Source organism: Onychomys torridus, chromosome 23 (genome assembly GCF_903995425.1).
Source record: "Onychomys torridus chromosome 23, mOncTor1.1, whole genome shotgun sequence".
In the NCBI taxonomy this organism is placed as follows: domain Eukaryota; kingdom Metazoa; phylum Chordata; class Mammalia; order Rodentia; family Cricetidae; genus Onychomys; species Onychomys torridus.
The window spans coordinates 64074461-64089797 of record NC_050465.1 but is presented as its reverse complement, the minus strand read 5'-3'; the positions used below and the strand labels follow the sequence as shown (position 1 = coordinate 64089797).

General features: G+C 35.8%; 1 protein-coding gene across 2 annotated transcripts in view; it reads left to right on the top strand.

Annotated features, from left to right (window-relative positions):
• Cul3 (cullin 3) overlaps window positions 1-12220 on the top strand; it is an 84450-nt gene extending 72230 nt beyond the window's left edge. For both annotated transcript variants that reach the window (XM_036173307.1, XM_036173306.1), the window contains 3 exons: window positions 6666-6852; window positions 8962-9107; window positions 11276-12220. In XM_036173307.1, coding sequence (XP_036029200.1) covers window positions 6666-6852; window positions 8962-9107; window positions 11276-11407 — 465 coding nt within the window. In that variant the 3' untranslated portion in view covers window positions 11408-12220. The remainder of the gene's footprint in view (window positions 1-6665; window positions 6853-8961; window positions 9108-11275) is intronic.
• Window positions 12221-15337: the final 3117 nt, after the last annotated feature.

Below are 15337 nucleotides of genomic sequence, written 5' to 3'. Positions count from 1 at the left end.
TCTGGTGGGGGGGGAGATTCATCTCGGATGTGTAGTATCAGTAGCCAGTTCTTTGTACTGCATGTAGATTTGCTACATTTTCTTTATTAGTTCACTTGTTGGTGATAAGCTTTGGGGTTTATCCAGACTTGATCTGTTAAGAATAGAACCATGGAGCTAGAATGATAACTTAGTCAACATTGAATTGCCTGAGTTTGATCACCTGAACCACCACCATGTGTTTTTTTTTGTTTTTTTGTTTTTTTTTAAAAGCCAGGCATGGTGGCACTTACATATAATCCCAGAACTGGAGAGATGAACCCCAGGCCTGTGAGAGACCATTGAGAGGGAGGTAAAGAAAGAGAAAGGTGACTACCCCCTGGGAAACTACACCTAAGGTTGCCCTCTAACATCCACATACACACTCACTTGTATACACACACACACACACACACACACACACACACACACACACACACACACAGGAGAGGGTAGAGGGCTGGAAGAGAAGAGAGAAACACTGTGTTTTAACATGGAGCTCCAATTGATCCATATCTTCTGCAGTCTAAGTAGTTTTGGTCAGTTTAGTTTGTGTTCAGTTATATCACAGATTTAATCTTCCTTTAATGATAATGATATTGCACATCTTTTATGTGTTTGTAAGCTACCTTAATATATTATCTTAAGGAGATTATATGTATATGTGTGTACATACACACACAAGTGCTTTGTCACATTGTCTTCTCTTTCTGTGACAAAAATACCATGACCAAGGAAACTTATAAAAGAAAGCATTTAATTGGACTTGCGGTTTCAGCAAATTTAGAGTCTGTGAAGGCAGAGCAAAGGCATGATGTCAGGAATAGCTGAACTCCAGATCCACAACTAGGAGGCAGAAAGTACTAGTCTCTCAGAGCCCACCCCTAGGGAAAGCCCTCCTCCAACAAGGCCACACTTCCCAAAGAGTTCCATCAACTGAGGACCACACTTTCAAACGTAAGAGTTTATAGGGACATTGTCATTGCAACCACCACATATGAATATGCTACAAATATTTTTTTCAATTTGTTGCTTGCTTTTTCAAAAATCTTTCAGAAGAACTCTTTAATACTTAAAATTCAGTTAGTAACTTTGTTCCTTTTTTCTTTTTTTTTTTTTTTTTTAGTTTTTTGAGACAGGGTTTTTTAATGTCCTAAGAAATGATTTTCTACCATGAGATGTAGAGATTTACTTCTAGCTCTTTAATTTATAAATTTAGTTTTTATATTTAGATATGGTAATTTTCAGGTTAATTTCTATATGGTATGAGGTAAGGATTAAAATTGATTTTTCTGGAGTTGAAGAGATGGCTCAGCTGTTTAAAAGCATTGGGTACTCTTCAGAAGGACCTTTTAAATTCCTAGCACCCACATGGCAGCTCACAGAAGTCTGTAACTCCAATTCCAAGGGGTCTGACACCTTCTTCTGGCCTCTGCCAGCACTAAACATTCATTTGATGCAGAGGTGTACATACAGACACAGAATAATAAAATAAGTTTGAATAGTTATTTCTCTTCAAATAGTTATTTCTATTATCATTTATTAAAAGTGGTAATTTTTTTCCCTTGGCACCTTTATTATTATTATAATGTAAATATTTATTTTTCTTTTTTACCTGTCTATTTTCTGATTTGGTTACATTAACCTTTTTAAATTGGAATGTGGCGGGGGGTACGTATGTGTGTATATACATGCCAGGTTCTGTATGTGAAAAAGAACAATTTGCAGGTTTCTTTTCCTATCGTGTAGGCTCTGAGGATGGAATTCCAGTCCACCAGGCTTGGTAGCAAGCACCTTTACTGCCAAGCCATCTCTAAACCCAGTTACATTAAATTTAACTAGTCTTTCCTATACCTGTGAAGAGTTACTTGGTATCGAAATGAGTGTGATCTTAATTTTTAAAGTAAGGTATTAAGTGTTTTGAAAGGCTTTAAAATTGCCCACATATTTATTCAAAGCCAATTTTTAGCTATAGGTGACAGGAAGGAAGGAGTATGAGTTTGAAATTAAGAAGATTAAATTTCTACATCTATTTTGGTACTTGCTGCCATGCTTCTGTTTTCTGGCAAACATTAAAAGAGTACATTTTTATATAATAAGTTAAAAGAAAGCTAAACTTAGATGTTTTAGTTCAGTGGCCAAGGCAATAAGTTTTTTCCTTTATATTTAACGAATAAATTCTACCTAAGAATAACACGAATTTTTCTGCACAAATTATATGGAATTGAGTCCTAATACTATTGATGAAGCAAACATGGAGTTTACCTTAGTGAAGCAATATACATAAAGCTTTTATACAGAGGAGGAATTCAGTTGTCATATTCTAGATATGCTGGGATTGCAGGTATGGGTTTCAAGTTTAATGTGGTTCTGGGGATCAAACCGGGAGCATACTGCATGCTAGGCAAGTTTTCTGCCAACTGAACTATATCCCCAGTTTTGAGGAACAGAATTGAGATAGGGTTGCCTTCTTATATAGCTCTGGCTATCAGAGAGAGAGAAGAGACAGAGACAGAGACAGAGAGAGAGAGAGAGAGAGAGAGAGAGAGAGTGTGAGAGTGTGTGTGTGTGTGTGTGTGTGTGTGTGTGTGTGTGTGTGTGTGTGTGTGTTTTCTTTCCCCCCCCCCTCCCCTCCTCCCATTTTTCGAGACAGGGTTTCCTTTTAGCTTGGAAGCCTATCCTGGGACTTAATTTGTAGACCAGGCTGGCCTGTGTTTCTTTCAAGACTGAGTTTCTTTGTGTTCCCCTGGCTGTCCTAGAACTTGCTCTGTAGACCAAGTTGGTCTCAAACTCACAGAGATCTACCTGCTTTGGCCTCCTGAGTGCTGGGATTAAAGGTGTGCGTCACTGCTTCCTAGCTCTAATACATACTCTTTAGCTGAGATTTTTTATGAATATTTTATGAAGAGTATGTCATACCTGATAAATACTAAGGTTGATTTGTGAGAGCTCTAATTTATTAAAGAACTAAGAAGTATGACAGGATAAGAACAGTCCAAATTCATTTCCAGAGCTACTGTGGAATTGCTGTCTTAAACTGTCATGATTGAAGGCAGTTTTTCTTTCCCAATCAATGTGGGACCCATTGATGCTAATGAGCAAGTTTTAGGTAGAAGTTAAGTAGAATATTGCTTTGCCATTGCTACTTTTAGCTATTTCATACACATTTGAGTTTTCTGTGTAGAATTCCATGCAGTATAATGGGCCTCAAAACCTTTGGGTCCCCCCTACCTCGAATCTAATAAAGGCATTGTGAGAAGGTACGTGACAGTTGACTTGTTTTTTACATTGTGTGTTGCATCTGTTGCTTAAATCCCATTAACCAGCTCTTTACAGAAATTAGAGGAGATAGAAAGTCATCTTTTTTTTAAGATTATTAAATACTTACAAGTCTTTGAGATTAGGAAGGTGGATGCCTTAACCACATATCAGATCCCAAATCGACGTGACTTAAAATACCCACTAACAATCTATTATCTCTTGGCTTCCCTGAGTTGAGTGTTTAGTTGGAGCCCACTTGAGTAGCTGTGGCTTAAGTACCTTTTATTTATTTTTTTATTTTATTTTATTTTACTTTATTTTTGGTTTTTCAAGACAAGGTTTCTCTGTATAGCTTTGTACCTTTCCTGGAACTCACTCTGTAGCCTAGGCTGGCCTCCCAAGTGCTAGGAATAAAGGCGTGCACCACCATTTCCAGGCTTATGTACCTTTTATTTTAAGATCCTTGAAAAGGTTGCAATTGATGGTCAGGTTGAGCCTAGAGAATCCAATGGTTAGTAATTCTCTGTATTTATTAACTGATAAAATAATTAAAAGGGGTATAGAAGATGACATGATATAACAGAAGGTACAATTGAAACTTGGTTAAAGAATTTAGACTCAGCAAAGTAGAAATAAATAGAAATAAATTTGTACCTGACACAACTGTGTTACCAAAACTGAAAAAGGAAAAAGATGTTAACTCTGTTACAGATGTGTATTATATATCTGTTGAAAGAATGATGTACAGTGTCTATGTAATTCTTTCCTTGGAATACAAAGAAGGATCTGCATGAAGATAATGTGTTAAAAGACAGTTAAATTGTAATTGTAGGATATTAAGCAGATTTTTAGTTGCCACAAACCATTTTTTAACACAAAAAGTAGTTGGTGATCTCTACAGATACATTGAAAGTACCTGCTATTAAAAGTCAGTCTTCATATACATGTCTGAAGTGTGGGTCTTTTAGTCACCCAAGTAGAATGAAAGTTTTCTTAGTTGTCATAGGGTTATATTTAAGGAGAGTTCTAAACACACAGAACATCACTAGACTGTTGTCCTTTTTTAAAACTGTTGCTGCCTTTTAAGCAGTAGCTGTCCTAGTTCAGAACCGCAGCTCCGCTGCTAACCAACAGCTGGTAGGCTGCAAGGCTCACAAAGGGAATTTTTCTAAATCCACCTCTCTAAAGAACTCAAGACTCAAAGGTTAAGGTGAAAGTTTGCTCCTCAGTGAATAGCAAAAAAGTAGCTCGTCCTTCTATATATTCTCTCTGCCTGCCCGTCCCTCCTCTTCTTTCTCCTGCCTTTCTATTCACTCTTCAGCTCTTTATTAGACCATCAGGTATTTTAGACAACAAGCTCAGTGTAACACAGCTTCCCAGGGATAAACAAATGCAACATAAACAAAAATAACACACCTTAAAGTAATATTCCCCAACACTAGACACTTTCCTGCTCCATTGGGAACTGATACAGATGCCTGTCACAGTTTCTCTGCAGGTTTATTAACAAAAGAAAAAGAAGTGAAAGGGATAAATACCATGAAAGAATTAACCGATACATTTACATTTACGGACATTATGTGATTGTGAGCTTGATAGTGTGTGACAGTTACTTGAGAAAGTGTTCTCGGAATAGTTTTGTGGAAAAATCATACTTTCTGTTAGCAAGATTTTTATAGTTTGTGACACTAAGCAAAGAATTACCAAGAATCATAACCTTACTATACTCATTGTAGCAAGAAATAGAGGATTTATACCAGATTAATCAATTTTGCTTTTAAAAGGGAAAATGATTACCAGAAGGGGAGGACTCCATATTATATGATCATTTTTTTAAGTCACCTATAAGTTCAAAGAACTTTAAAACTTCGTATTCCTTTATGAATTTGCTATGCTGATCCCATAATTTATGTGGACAAGAAAGTGTAAGATTAAACAAAACTTTTTTTTTTTTTTTCTTTTTTCCTTTCTTGATTTTTCTAGACAGTTTCTTGTATGGCCCTGGCCATCCTAGAACTTACTCTGTAGAACAGGCTGGTCTCCAACTTAGAGACACTCCTGCCTGTGGCTCCCAAGTGCTGGGAGTAAAGGTGAGACCACCACTGTTCAGGCCATAAACGCAACTTTTTATTGGAAGGAAATAGGTCTTGATTGGTGATGGGGAGTCTTAATAACAAAACATAAAATTTTTTTTTTAAATGTATTACTTCAAGATGATTTATCATGTATCCCAGGTTGGCATCTACCTGCCTTTGTCTCCTAAGTGTTGTTATTATGATAAGAATCATAGATGAAGAACTTGTTTGAATAAAATAGGAACCCAGAAGCAAATTGATTTTTATCTTTCGATACTTGAGATACGGTAAATTTATCATTTTAAGTCAGTCTAAATATTTTTGGAGGTGTTAGAGGGCAATAGGAGGACTTTGATACTATTATATCACATCATATATGAAGACAAATTCTAGGTAAATGCATAAATTTGAAAATTGATATGTAAGTATAAATAAAGATACCACCTAAAAATATTTTCAGTTCTTTCAGTATAAATAACTTTAAATGTGTTATGACTAACCATCTGTGATCTGATAGTAAAACCTATTTAGCTTTCTATTAATTCATATAGTATTTGTAATGTCTACAATAGTAGTAAACATGTAATTATTTGAAGGAAAGACGTGTAAAATATCATTTCAGAGACTCTTGACTTTTACGTAATTTATGTTTCCATATAGATTTATGTGTACTAAGTCATGTGAGTATACAATTCTTTTAGTTAACCTATTGACATGAGAATAGTGGGTTAAAAATTACTGCTCTTACCCCCAGGTGTTTTTTTTTTTCAGTATAACATTATATTCATAACATATACAAAAGTTATTATCTAGACCTCAGAATATGTCTTACTGATTTTTATGGCTAATGTTAATTTCCAGTAGTCAAATTTTATTTTGATCCCAGAGTCAGTAAGTATGGTCAAATTCAGGTTCTAATGTTTGTTTTCATAATGAAAGCTTGAACAAAGTGATCTTAAAAAGAAACTTGGAAGGAACATAGTAAATATTCCTGAGACTGACTATTGTAGTAATATTACCTGAATGCTATCAATTTCCTAGTGGTGTCTGCAGATGGCATTGTTAGAGAGCACACTGTATTTCCTGAAGTAGAAATGCCCTTGCCTTTAACAGTTTTATAGTTTGTTCAAATAATGAGATTTTAGTAGTAAGTCATAATATTCAGGAGATTTTTTTTTTATTGTAAATTAATTCTTTAATAGAATTACCTTTCTCTAGTCACTGCTTGGTCTATTTATTTGCTGATTAACTAATGTACTTTTAATCTTTGGGGGGGAAAATCTAATCATGTCACATCTAATGAAATTTCAGGAAATTCAACAAGAGACAGATATCCCTGAAAGAGAACTTGTTAGAGCCCTCCAGTCCCTCGCCTGTGGTAAACCAACACAGCGGGTCCTCACAAAAGAACCCAAGTCAAAGGAGATAGAAAGTGGCCACATATTTACAGTTAATGATCAGTTCACATCCAAACTACACAGAGTCAAGATTCAAACAGGTACCTGCAATTCAAGTTTTCCTCTAAAATTATTTTATATAGAGAAAAAACTCCTCATCTGCTGGATTTCTTCCTTTTAAAAAGTAATAGTTTCACTGTTAACAAAATAATGCCTATAGTATGATTGTGCTTGGTTCTGAGAAGGGACACCTGGTATAACACCCAAATGCAAATGAGAGGCAGTCCTACAGACTTCTTAGCGCTAAATGACAGGGTAACTGTTTTTAACTAGTAGTCAGAAGTCTTTCAAAGGTGTGTTACAGATTTTTCAAAATTGGTTATTACCTACAGAAGGATTGGACTTCAGATATTTTCTAAGTTTTGAAATTGTAAAACCAGTATTACCTTTAATTTAAAAGCATGATTGGCACCACTGTGAACAAGTTTTAGTACTACCTTCTATGTTGATACTGAAAATAATATTCAGTATATATAATCTGTATAAGGTTTTTATTTTCTGTTTGTAAATGGCAGAAAGCCAGTCCCTTCTTTCCAGTGTTTAGAATTAAAGCATCCTGCTACTTGTTTTCAAGGTTGTTAATATTAGTACAGAAAGACATACCTCAGCATACATGTCTCCTTGAAGTAAGATGTTTTTCCTCCATCATTCTAAATATGATATCACACGGGAAAAATGATTTCATATTGTTTCTATTGTGTATTCTCAGTTGTCTTGAAGGTTCCTTTTGTGTCTTACCTTTTGGAACTAGGATTCTTTAAGGATTTCCATGTTATCACTTACTATATTTCTTTTGTTTCTCTTAATCTAAACCCATACCCTTTTTTCATTGACCTCATGGGGGAGGTAGAATCTTTGTATAGATTATTTTTATTTGCTTTTACTTTTTTTTTTTTTGCCGTTGTTTTTTCTTAGCAAATGATACTGAATGCAGTTTCTCTTGTGCATATGTCTCCCTGTGTGTGTTTGAGTCAAAAAAGAGATATTTGATTTGGTTTTGATCAAATAGATGCATGGATGAGATTAGATAAGATACCAAGGCTAGAATCTAGGACCTCACATATGCTAGGCCACAAGCTTCTAACACTGAGCCATGTCCCCAGCAGAAAGTAGTATTCTTATCAAGGAACTTTATTCATACAAGTAGCTAAGTGTTAATGCATACCAAAATAATACTATAAATTACAAAGCTACTATATCATGTATATGTCTGTGCATATGTCAGCCATTATTTTCTTTGAGGTCTGCTATTTTGATTCCAAAAGTTTCATGCTTATCTCCTTTTAAGGGCCAAATAACACAACAAATGGTTTGGGGTTTTTGTTTTGTTTTGTTTTGTTTTTTGTTTTCCTACATCAATGATAGCACAGTTGGACATTAGTTCTTTATTTTAATCCTTGCTGGTTACACTTAACACTATAGGAAGGACAGAGTAGACTCTCTTAAAGGTTGGAATACAGAATAAATACATGATGATGAGATTATGAGAAGAATTTTGTTAGGTAATAGACTCAAAGGAGTTGGCAAGGCCTGCACAGAAGTATATATATATAATTCCTTTTACTGATACCTCAGTAGTGCTTTTTAATTGTTTAACTGATAGGCTCTTGACAATACCTTCTGGTCCCTCTCTTGCAGTGTGTTAGGAGTTAGAGACAGCACATACTTGACTGCCTGAAAGATTTTGGTTGAAATAAAACTTAAGACATGACAGAAAAGTAAGAGTCGAGGTCTGAAAACTGTGAACAACTTGCAAATTGTCTACTGCTCATTTTACCACTGGAGATAGCCACTACCATTTTTCTTCCAGGATAGGAATTAGCCTAGTCTATGAATAATTGACTTTCAGCCAGGCATATATCTGAAACACGAAGAGTTCCTGGTTAAGATAGTGAGTTCTAGCCCAGCCAGGGCTGCATAGTAAGATTCTGTAAAGTTTCTTCACTTTATTTTTCCCCATTAAAACTGAATTCTAATTGTACAAAGGAATAATTTATAATTGAGATGAATGTGAATGTTTGCTCACTGTGTGTTATGTGCATACTCTAGTTGAGATGGATTTTCTCTGAATAATATTAAATTATATTACATTTTCTTTTAAACCAAATTTTTAATTGTATATCTAATAAATGCCTTTATTTCTATTTTAGTTGCAGCCAAACAAGGTGAATCTGACCCAGAAAGGAAAGAAACAAGACAGAAAGTAGATGACGACAGAAAACATGAGATAGAAGCTGCTATAGTGCGAATAATGAAGTCTAGGAAGAAGATGCAGCACAATGTTTTAGTAGCAGAGGTAAGAACGCGTGAAGCCAGGTCAACATCATTATCACACCACACTGCTTACTAAGAGCAAGATAGTGTGCATAATTAAACATCTGTACATCAATATACAATTTTAAACAAATCACCTGTGTTTCTGAACATTAGTAATGGTTACCATTTTTTGAGGGCCTCTTTACATGTGAGGAAACTAAGGCCCATGAGGGCCTATTACCATAGGTAACAAAAACCTTGTTTAAGAGTTGAGAAGTAGTGCTGACAGTTTTAACTGAGAAATGAGAAGGAAGAGTTTAGCCTCCTGGGTTCCTGGCTTGAGTGACTAGACAGAGAAGTGATGAAAGTAGATAAACACAGTGTAAGGTAGAAAGATGAGGACTATGAAAGGGAGATGAGATGACTTGTGGTCCCTGTGTCAGACAGGATGGTGTCTCTGCAGGTGGCAGCACCAAGGTTGAAAACACAAGGAGCTCATCAGAATTAGAAATTGTGCCTACAGCAAGCAGAGTGGTGGTTTTAGTTATAAATTTGTGTTAGAATTTCCCAGGGGTTATCAAACCTTTATAAAGGGCCAAGTTTAGCCTGAGGGAAGCTGTAAGCAGCACATACAAGTGTGACTAGATATAAGTGCTTTTACAAAAACAAAGTATTAGGTGATATTTAGCCTTGAGTGCAGCTGATGACTCCTAGTTTATACTGATAGCGATTTCATCAAACAATGCTTATAAAATAGGACCAAAGAATCCAGAGTCAAAGATGCTCTTGCTAGGTGGTGGTGGCACACGCCTTTAATCCCAGCACTTGGGAGGCAGAGGCAGGAGGATCTTTGTGAGTTGAGGCCAGCCTAGGCTACCAAGTGAGTCCCAGGAAAGGCACAAAGCTACACAGAGAAACCCTGTCTCAAAAAACAAACAAACAAACAAACAAAAAATGCTCTTAAAGGAATCTTGAGTGCAATCTAGGCCCTGTAAAACTGTCCAAAGTAGCTATTCACATTCTAGAAGGTAATTAAGGATTGGCTATTTCAAGTGGGTGATAGCAAGATTTTTGTTTTTGTTACTTTTTTTTTTAATTAGTAGGTTTATTAAGTATACTGTGAGAATGCAGCAATTCTAAGGTTGGAAAAGGAGAACTACCTGATGGATGAGTCAGGGTGGATTATTGAAATGTTTGTGAGCTTTGAGGACAAAGAGTTTTAGATTCTCTCTGGTTCTGGTATTAGTTGTTAATAATACCAACTTCTTATTTTCCTTTATAAAAGGAAACAGCCTGTATTTCAGTTAAAAGCATTAGATACACACACACACACACACACACACATGCACACATGCACGCACGCATGCTGTGTTGACAACAGTAGATTGTGGCTGCTACAGTTATTAATTTAGTACTGGAAGCAGTACCATCCTTAGGTTCTGACTTCAGCTGGAGCAAAGAATGACGACAGCAGTTGCTCATAGTACAGGGTGCCATTGCTGAAAGTCATTCTGTCTGGTAACTCATCTCTGAGATCCCAGAGCTGGGTGGATATGGATATGAATCAGGAATTTGAACCCAGGCAATCTGGTCCAGAGCTTGTGCATGTAAATACAACACATTATACTACCCAGATTCTTTGAACTGGGAAAATAACCCAGAAGTTAGTAATATCAAAATGATTAAACTGTATGTAGGTATATAGTCAAACTAGTGAAATCCTCTTTATCATTCACATTTTGACACATGGAAGTGTGTTCTAACCATCCATAACTTATTTGGTTTTTTGAGACAGGGTTTCTCTGTGTAGCTTTGTGCCTTTCCTGGAACTCACTTGGTAGCCCAGGCTGGCCTCGAACTCACAGAGATCTGCCTGGCTCTGCCTCCCGAGTGCTGGGATTAAAGGCGTGCATCACCAACGCCCGACACGTCCATAACATTTTTAAGTAAAAGATTTACATTTTTTTTGTACTCTTTTTCTGTTTTATCTGTTACATTGAGGCACAGAATATTCCTTCTGCCTCACGTTCCCAAGTGCTGTGATTATAGACGTTAGCCACCATGCCTATGGTTTCTAATTTAGTTGCAGTCACTAAATTTTGATATTCTTAGCTTTAAAATGGCATGTCAGCTGTAGTAAAAAAAGGGATTTTTGTGTTTATGTGGAAGTCTTTTAGTTAAAATTTTGCTTGTACCTTCTCTTTTTAGGTAACTCAACAATTGAAGGCTCGATTCTTACCAAGTCCAGTTGTTATTAAGAAACGTATTGAAGGACTTATTGAGAGAGAATATTTGGCACGAACCCCTGAGGATCGCAAAGTATACACATACGTAGCATAAAATGCATTCAGAAATTTGATTTATTCTTGGACTGTACTCTTCGCATGGACTGGGAAGTTCTTTTAAATCATTACTATTAAGACGACCATCTCTTCTGTTAAATTGCAGTACATGTTATAGACCACTCAGATCAAGCCTCTTCCCTCTGAGAGTTTTCAACATCAGTTGATTGAGCTTCAGGCTTTCCAACGTTATCCCTGTAGAGATCATCTTTACAGTTCCTCGGGAAAATGTGAATGTGCCGCGTTTTGTTTTCAATATTGTATGAAAACAGGAAAAAATAAACAAATTTAGAAAACACAGCTCATTAAAATAAAATTGTTGGGTTTCATTTCCCCAGATCTTCAGTGTTGATGTAAATGTGTTTCTGTAGTGTTGCTTATTAGCACTTTGCGCATTGTGTAAGTTGGGTAGCAAAAATGGCAAAAGAAATGCAATATTCCCAGTTAATCTTGCTCTGCTTGTGACATTTTCTTATCTGGTATTGTTTAAAGGTTTGATAAATATACAAAGATCCAGGCATACAATTGGCGCATGCTTATCCTATCACTTGCACTTACTAATCTTCCAGCCTTATGACCAGGAACCTTTGTTTGGACATGAGTACATACTCTGAGTTGTTTCGTCCCTGTTGTAATTTGAGGGTTCCAAATTCAGTTCTAAGGATTAGGTTTTGCTCTGAGTTATTTCTAGAGAAAGAAAATATTTTAGTATGTATAAATTGTACAATAATTTTTTGCTGTTGTACTTAATGCTAATAGTGGATTGTATAGGGTGGTGTTTTTATTTCATTTATTGTAGACAAAAAAAAAAGAAGGAATTTAGTATTCACATACACAGTAACTCAAGTATGTCAGAGCACAAAGGTGGCAGCTGGTTGTATTTAATTCAGTCCCTTTGAAAAGCACATACATTCTACCCTTTGTTTATAAATATCTCAGCCCCTCTCTCTCTCTCTCTCTCTCCCTCCCTCCCTCCCTCCCTCCCTCCCTCCCTCTCACTCACTCTCACTCTCTCTCACACTCACACACACAGTTGAAGTATATATATATGTATACACACATATATAGGTGAAGTATATACATATATATAGGTGAACTGTGGTACACCATTGTCTGTTTCAAAATGCAATCTAAAGATGCAATAAATAGATTGATTACCTTGATAGTTTGAAGGAAGTCTTCAGTTCTTGCAGCTGTGGTTTGGAAAGTGATTAAGCAATATTTTTCAAGTGTGATGATTCTTGGGTATTTAGCTCTCCGTTGTCCTCCGAGGAGTCATTTTCATGTTTGCAGAGATGTGCTTTGTGCTGGAGATCTGTGTGCATTACTCTGTGCTTCCAGCCATCACTGAGTTGTTTTCTGCCCAATTATCTGATCGCCGAGGATTATAGTTTGCTTTAACTTCAGAGTATTTTTATCCTCCGTTTGATTTAATTTTGTTCCTTTTTTTCTCTTACAAGATAATATTTTACCGATGTAATTGGGGGAAACCACTATAGATTTCTGTCAGAAAAATGTTACTGAGTTCAAGTAACCAACTCTCCATTGAATATCAATACTGTTGATAAACTTTTTGGAATGTATGTCTGAGAAGATGGTTTCTGTTTAAATTTATGGTGAAGTTACAATAACAATTCTAATATGGATTAAAAACTCCACGGAAATATTTTCCCCATGCGTCTTGGATTATAGTTTTTCTTTTAGGCCTGCAAATAGGCTTTTACTGCATTGAAATTTGCTTTTATCTGTACTATACAATTTTGTGTTTTATGATCTTGGTTTCTATACATTTTCCACCTTTACATGAGACAGTGAAGATGTAATGAATATGGACAGTGTTCTCAGTACTGCATGGGTACCACAAAATGCTGAAGGATTGCTTTCTGGGGTAGTTAGAATTTTTACTAAGGAAGCTGCTGCTTTAAAACTTTGGAAATAAGGACAATTCGGGTTGTCAGCAATCGGGGAAGCTATGAAGTCTCCTAAGTCAGACATGAAAACAATGAAGTACTAGCTCAAACCACTAAAATTCCATTCCTGTCATCTTCAGTATGGCTGTACAGGTCAGGTCTAGCATAGATGTAGAGATATAAAGATTTGATACATGTGCTTCTAGATGCCTGCTTCTGGGTTAAAATAGATTTGCTGGGGAATGCTGGTTCTGCTACCTTACAAAATTCATGTGATGTATTTTGAGGTTTCTCTTCAGCAATAGGTTATTGACATTTTTAGCCACTTTTAATGTTTTTGAAAGAATAATGTGACTAAATTTTTTTGTGACTTGAATTTTAGGGAAGATGGATAATTTTTCCAGCTATAAAAATGATGTCACCTCTGTTCATTAATTGTTATGTTGTGATTCTTTGCTGTTGTTTTTCATGGGGACAGCATTTATTTTTAAATTGTCATTTAAAAATTGAAAATTTATTACAATTAGGAAACAACCTTACAAAATAAAAAGAAATGGTTGTGATTGCAAGGATTCTTTATGTCAGTGAATTTAACCAGGGAATTGAAAGGGGTACATGTATGGGGCATTGTAAGTACAGTACAGAAAGGCACCATTTTAAGACCTGGAAAGTACTTTGTAGTGAGAATCTTGACAACAGTGAAGAAACATTGACTTTTGTTTTCTCAGTATGCTGGACAGATGGAAAGACTTAGGTAAGAACCTGTACTCATAGATAATGTGTACGTTTCCAGAAACCCTGACTGACACCTTAGGTTTCTGAATACCTGATTCCTCTGAGTATTAATGTTTTTTTGTTTTTGTTTTTGTTTTTTTTTTAAGATTTATTTATTATGTATATGGTGTTCTGTCTGCAGGCCAGAGGGGGCACCAGGTATCATTACAGATGATTGTGAGCCACTATGTGGTTGCTGGGAATTGAACTCAGGACCTCAGGAAGAGCAGGTAGTGCTCTTAATCACTGAGCCATCTCTCCAGCCCCGAGTATTAATGTTTTATGTTAAGTCTATACAATGCTTTCTTGAGTTTAATTTTGGATATTCACTTTAAACAAATAATACATGATTTTACCCTTGTCTGACTACTATACTTTGAGAGTAGCTTAATTATTCATGTTTTAAACAACAGAAGATTCTCGCAGTGTTAGAAGGAAAGTCTCTGTGTGTCATTTGTAATGCGTTACACTATAAGGTAGTACTTCATTTAGTAAGTACTTCATGTTCTATTGATAAGAATGGAAAATATAAAAAAGGGGAGATGTGAATGAAACTGTAAATTCTTTCTAGTCCAAAGAGCAGACACAGTCAAGTCACTGGTAACACTTGTGTGAGCCCTTTGTTGTTCATTGAGTTGTCGTCATCAGCTGACATGAATGACCATTAGACCAGAGTTATTTGCAGTAACCCGCTAAAAAATGCCTGAGCCAAGACCTTGGTTTAATTCTAAGCCAGGACTCTGGAGCTTGTCCATATCCCATGCAAAGTAATGTGGTTTTCCATTAAAATCTGTCATTGTGTACTTCATTTGCATGAAGCAATGGATGTAATGTGGAAATACATCTCAGTATGGAATTGTGCATACTGTTTTTGTTGGCTCATATTTGCTGATTCCAACATCAGTCAAGAAGCAAGGATAATGATGGCTGTTTTGGAATGTGTCCATTTAAAGGAAAATATGCTTCAAAATTCCTAGTATGTGGGTTACAAGGTAAGTGATTAATTTAAATTCTATACTTAAAAACCCCTTTCCTTATTGCATGGTTTTCTATACCAAATCAGTTTGTTATCCAGAAGGTAGAGGATACAAAATGACAATGAATTTAATGATTGGTCATGAAGCTAACTCTTGGGGAGAACTTGAAAAAAAACTTTGTTTAATACTCATAGAAATGGTATGTTTGTAAACATGACATTAGCAATTTCATCCTTGATATTTGGGTCTAACTTGATCTTGAGTTTG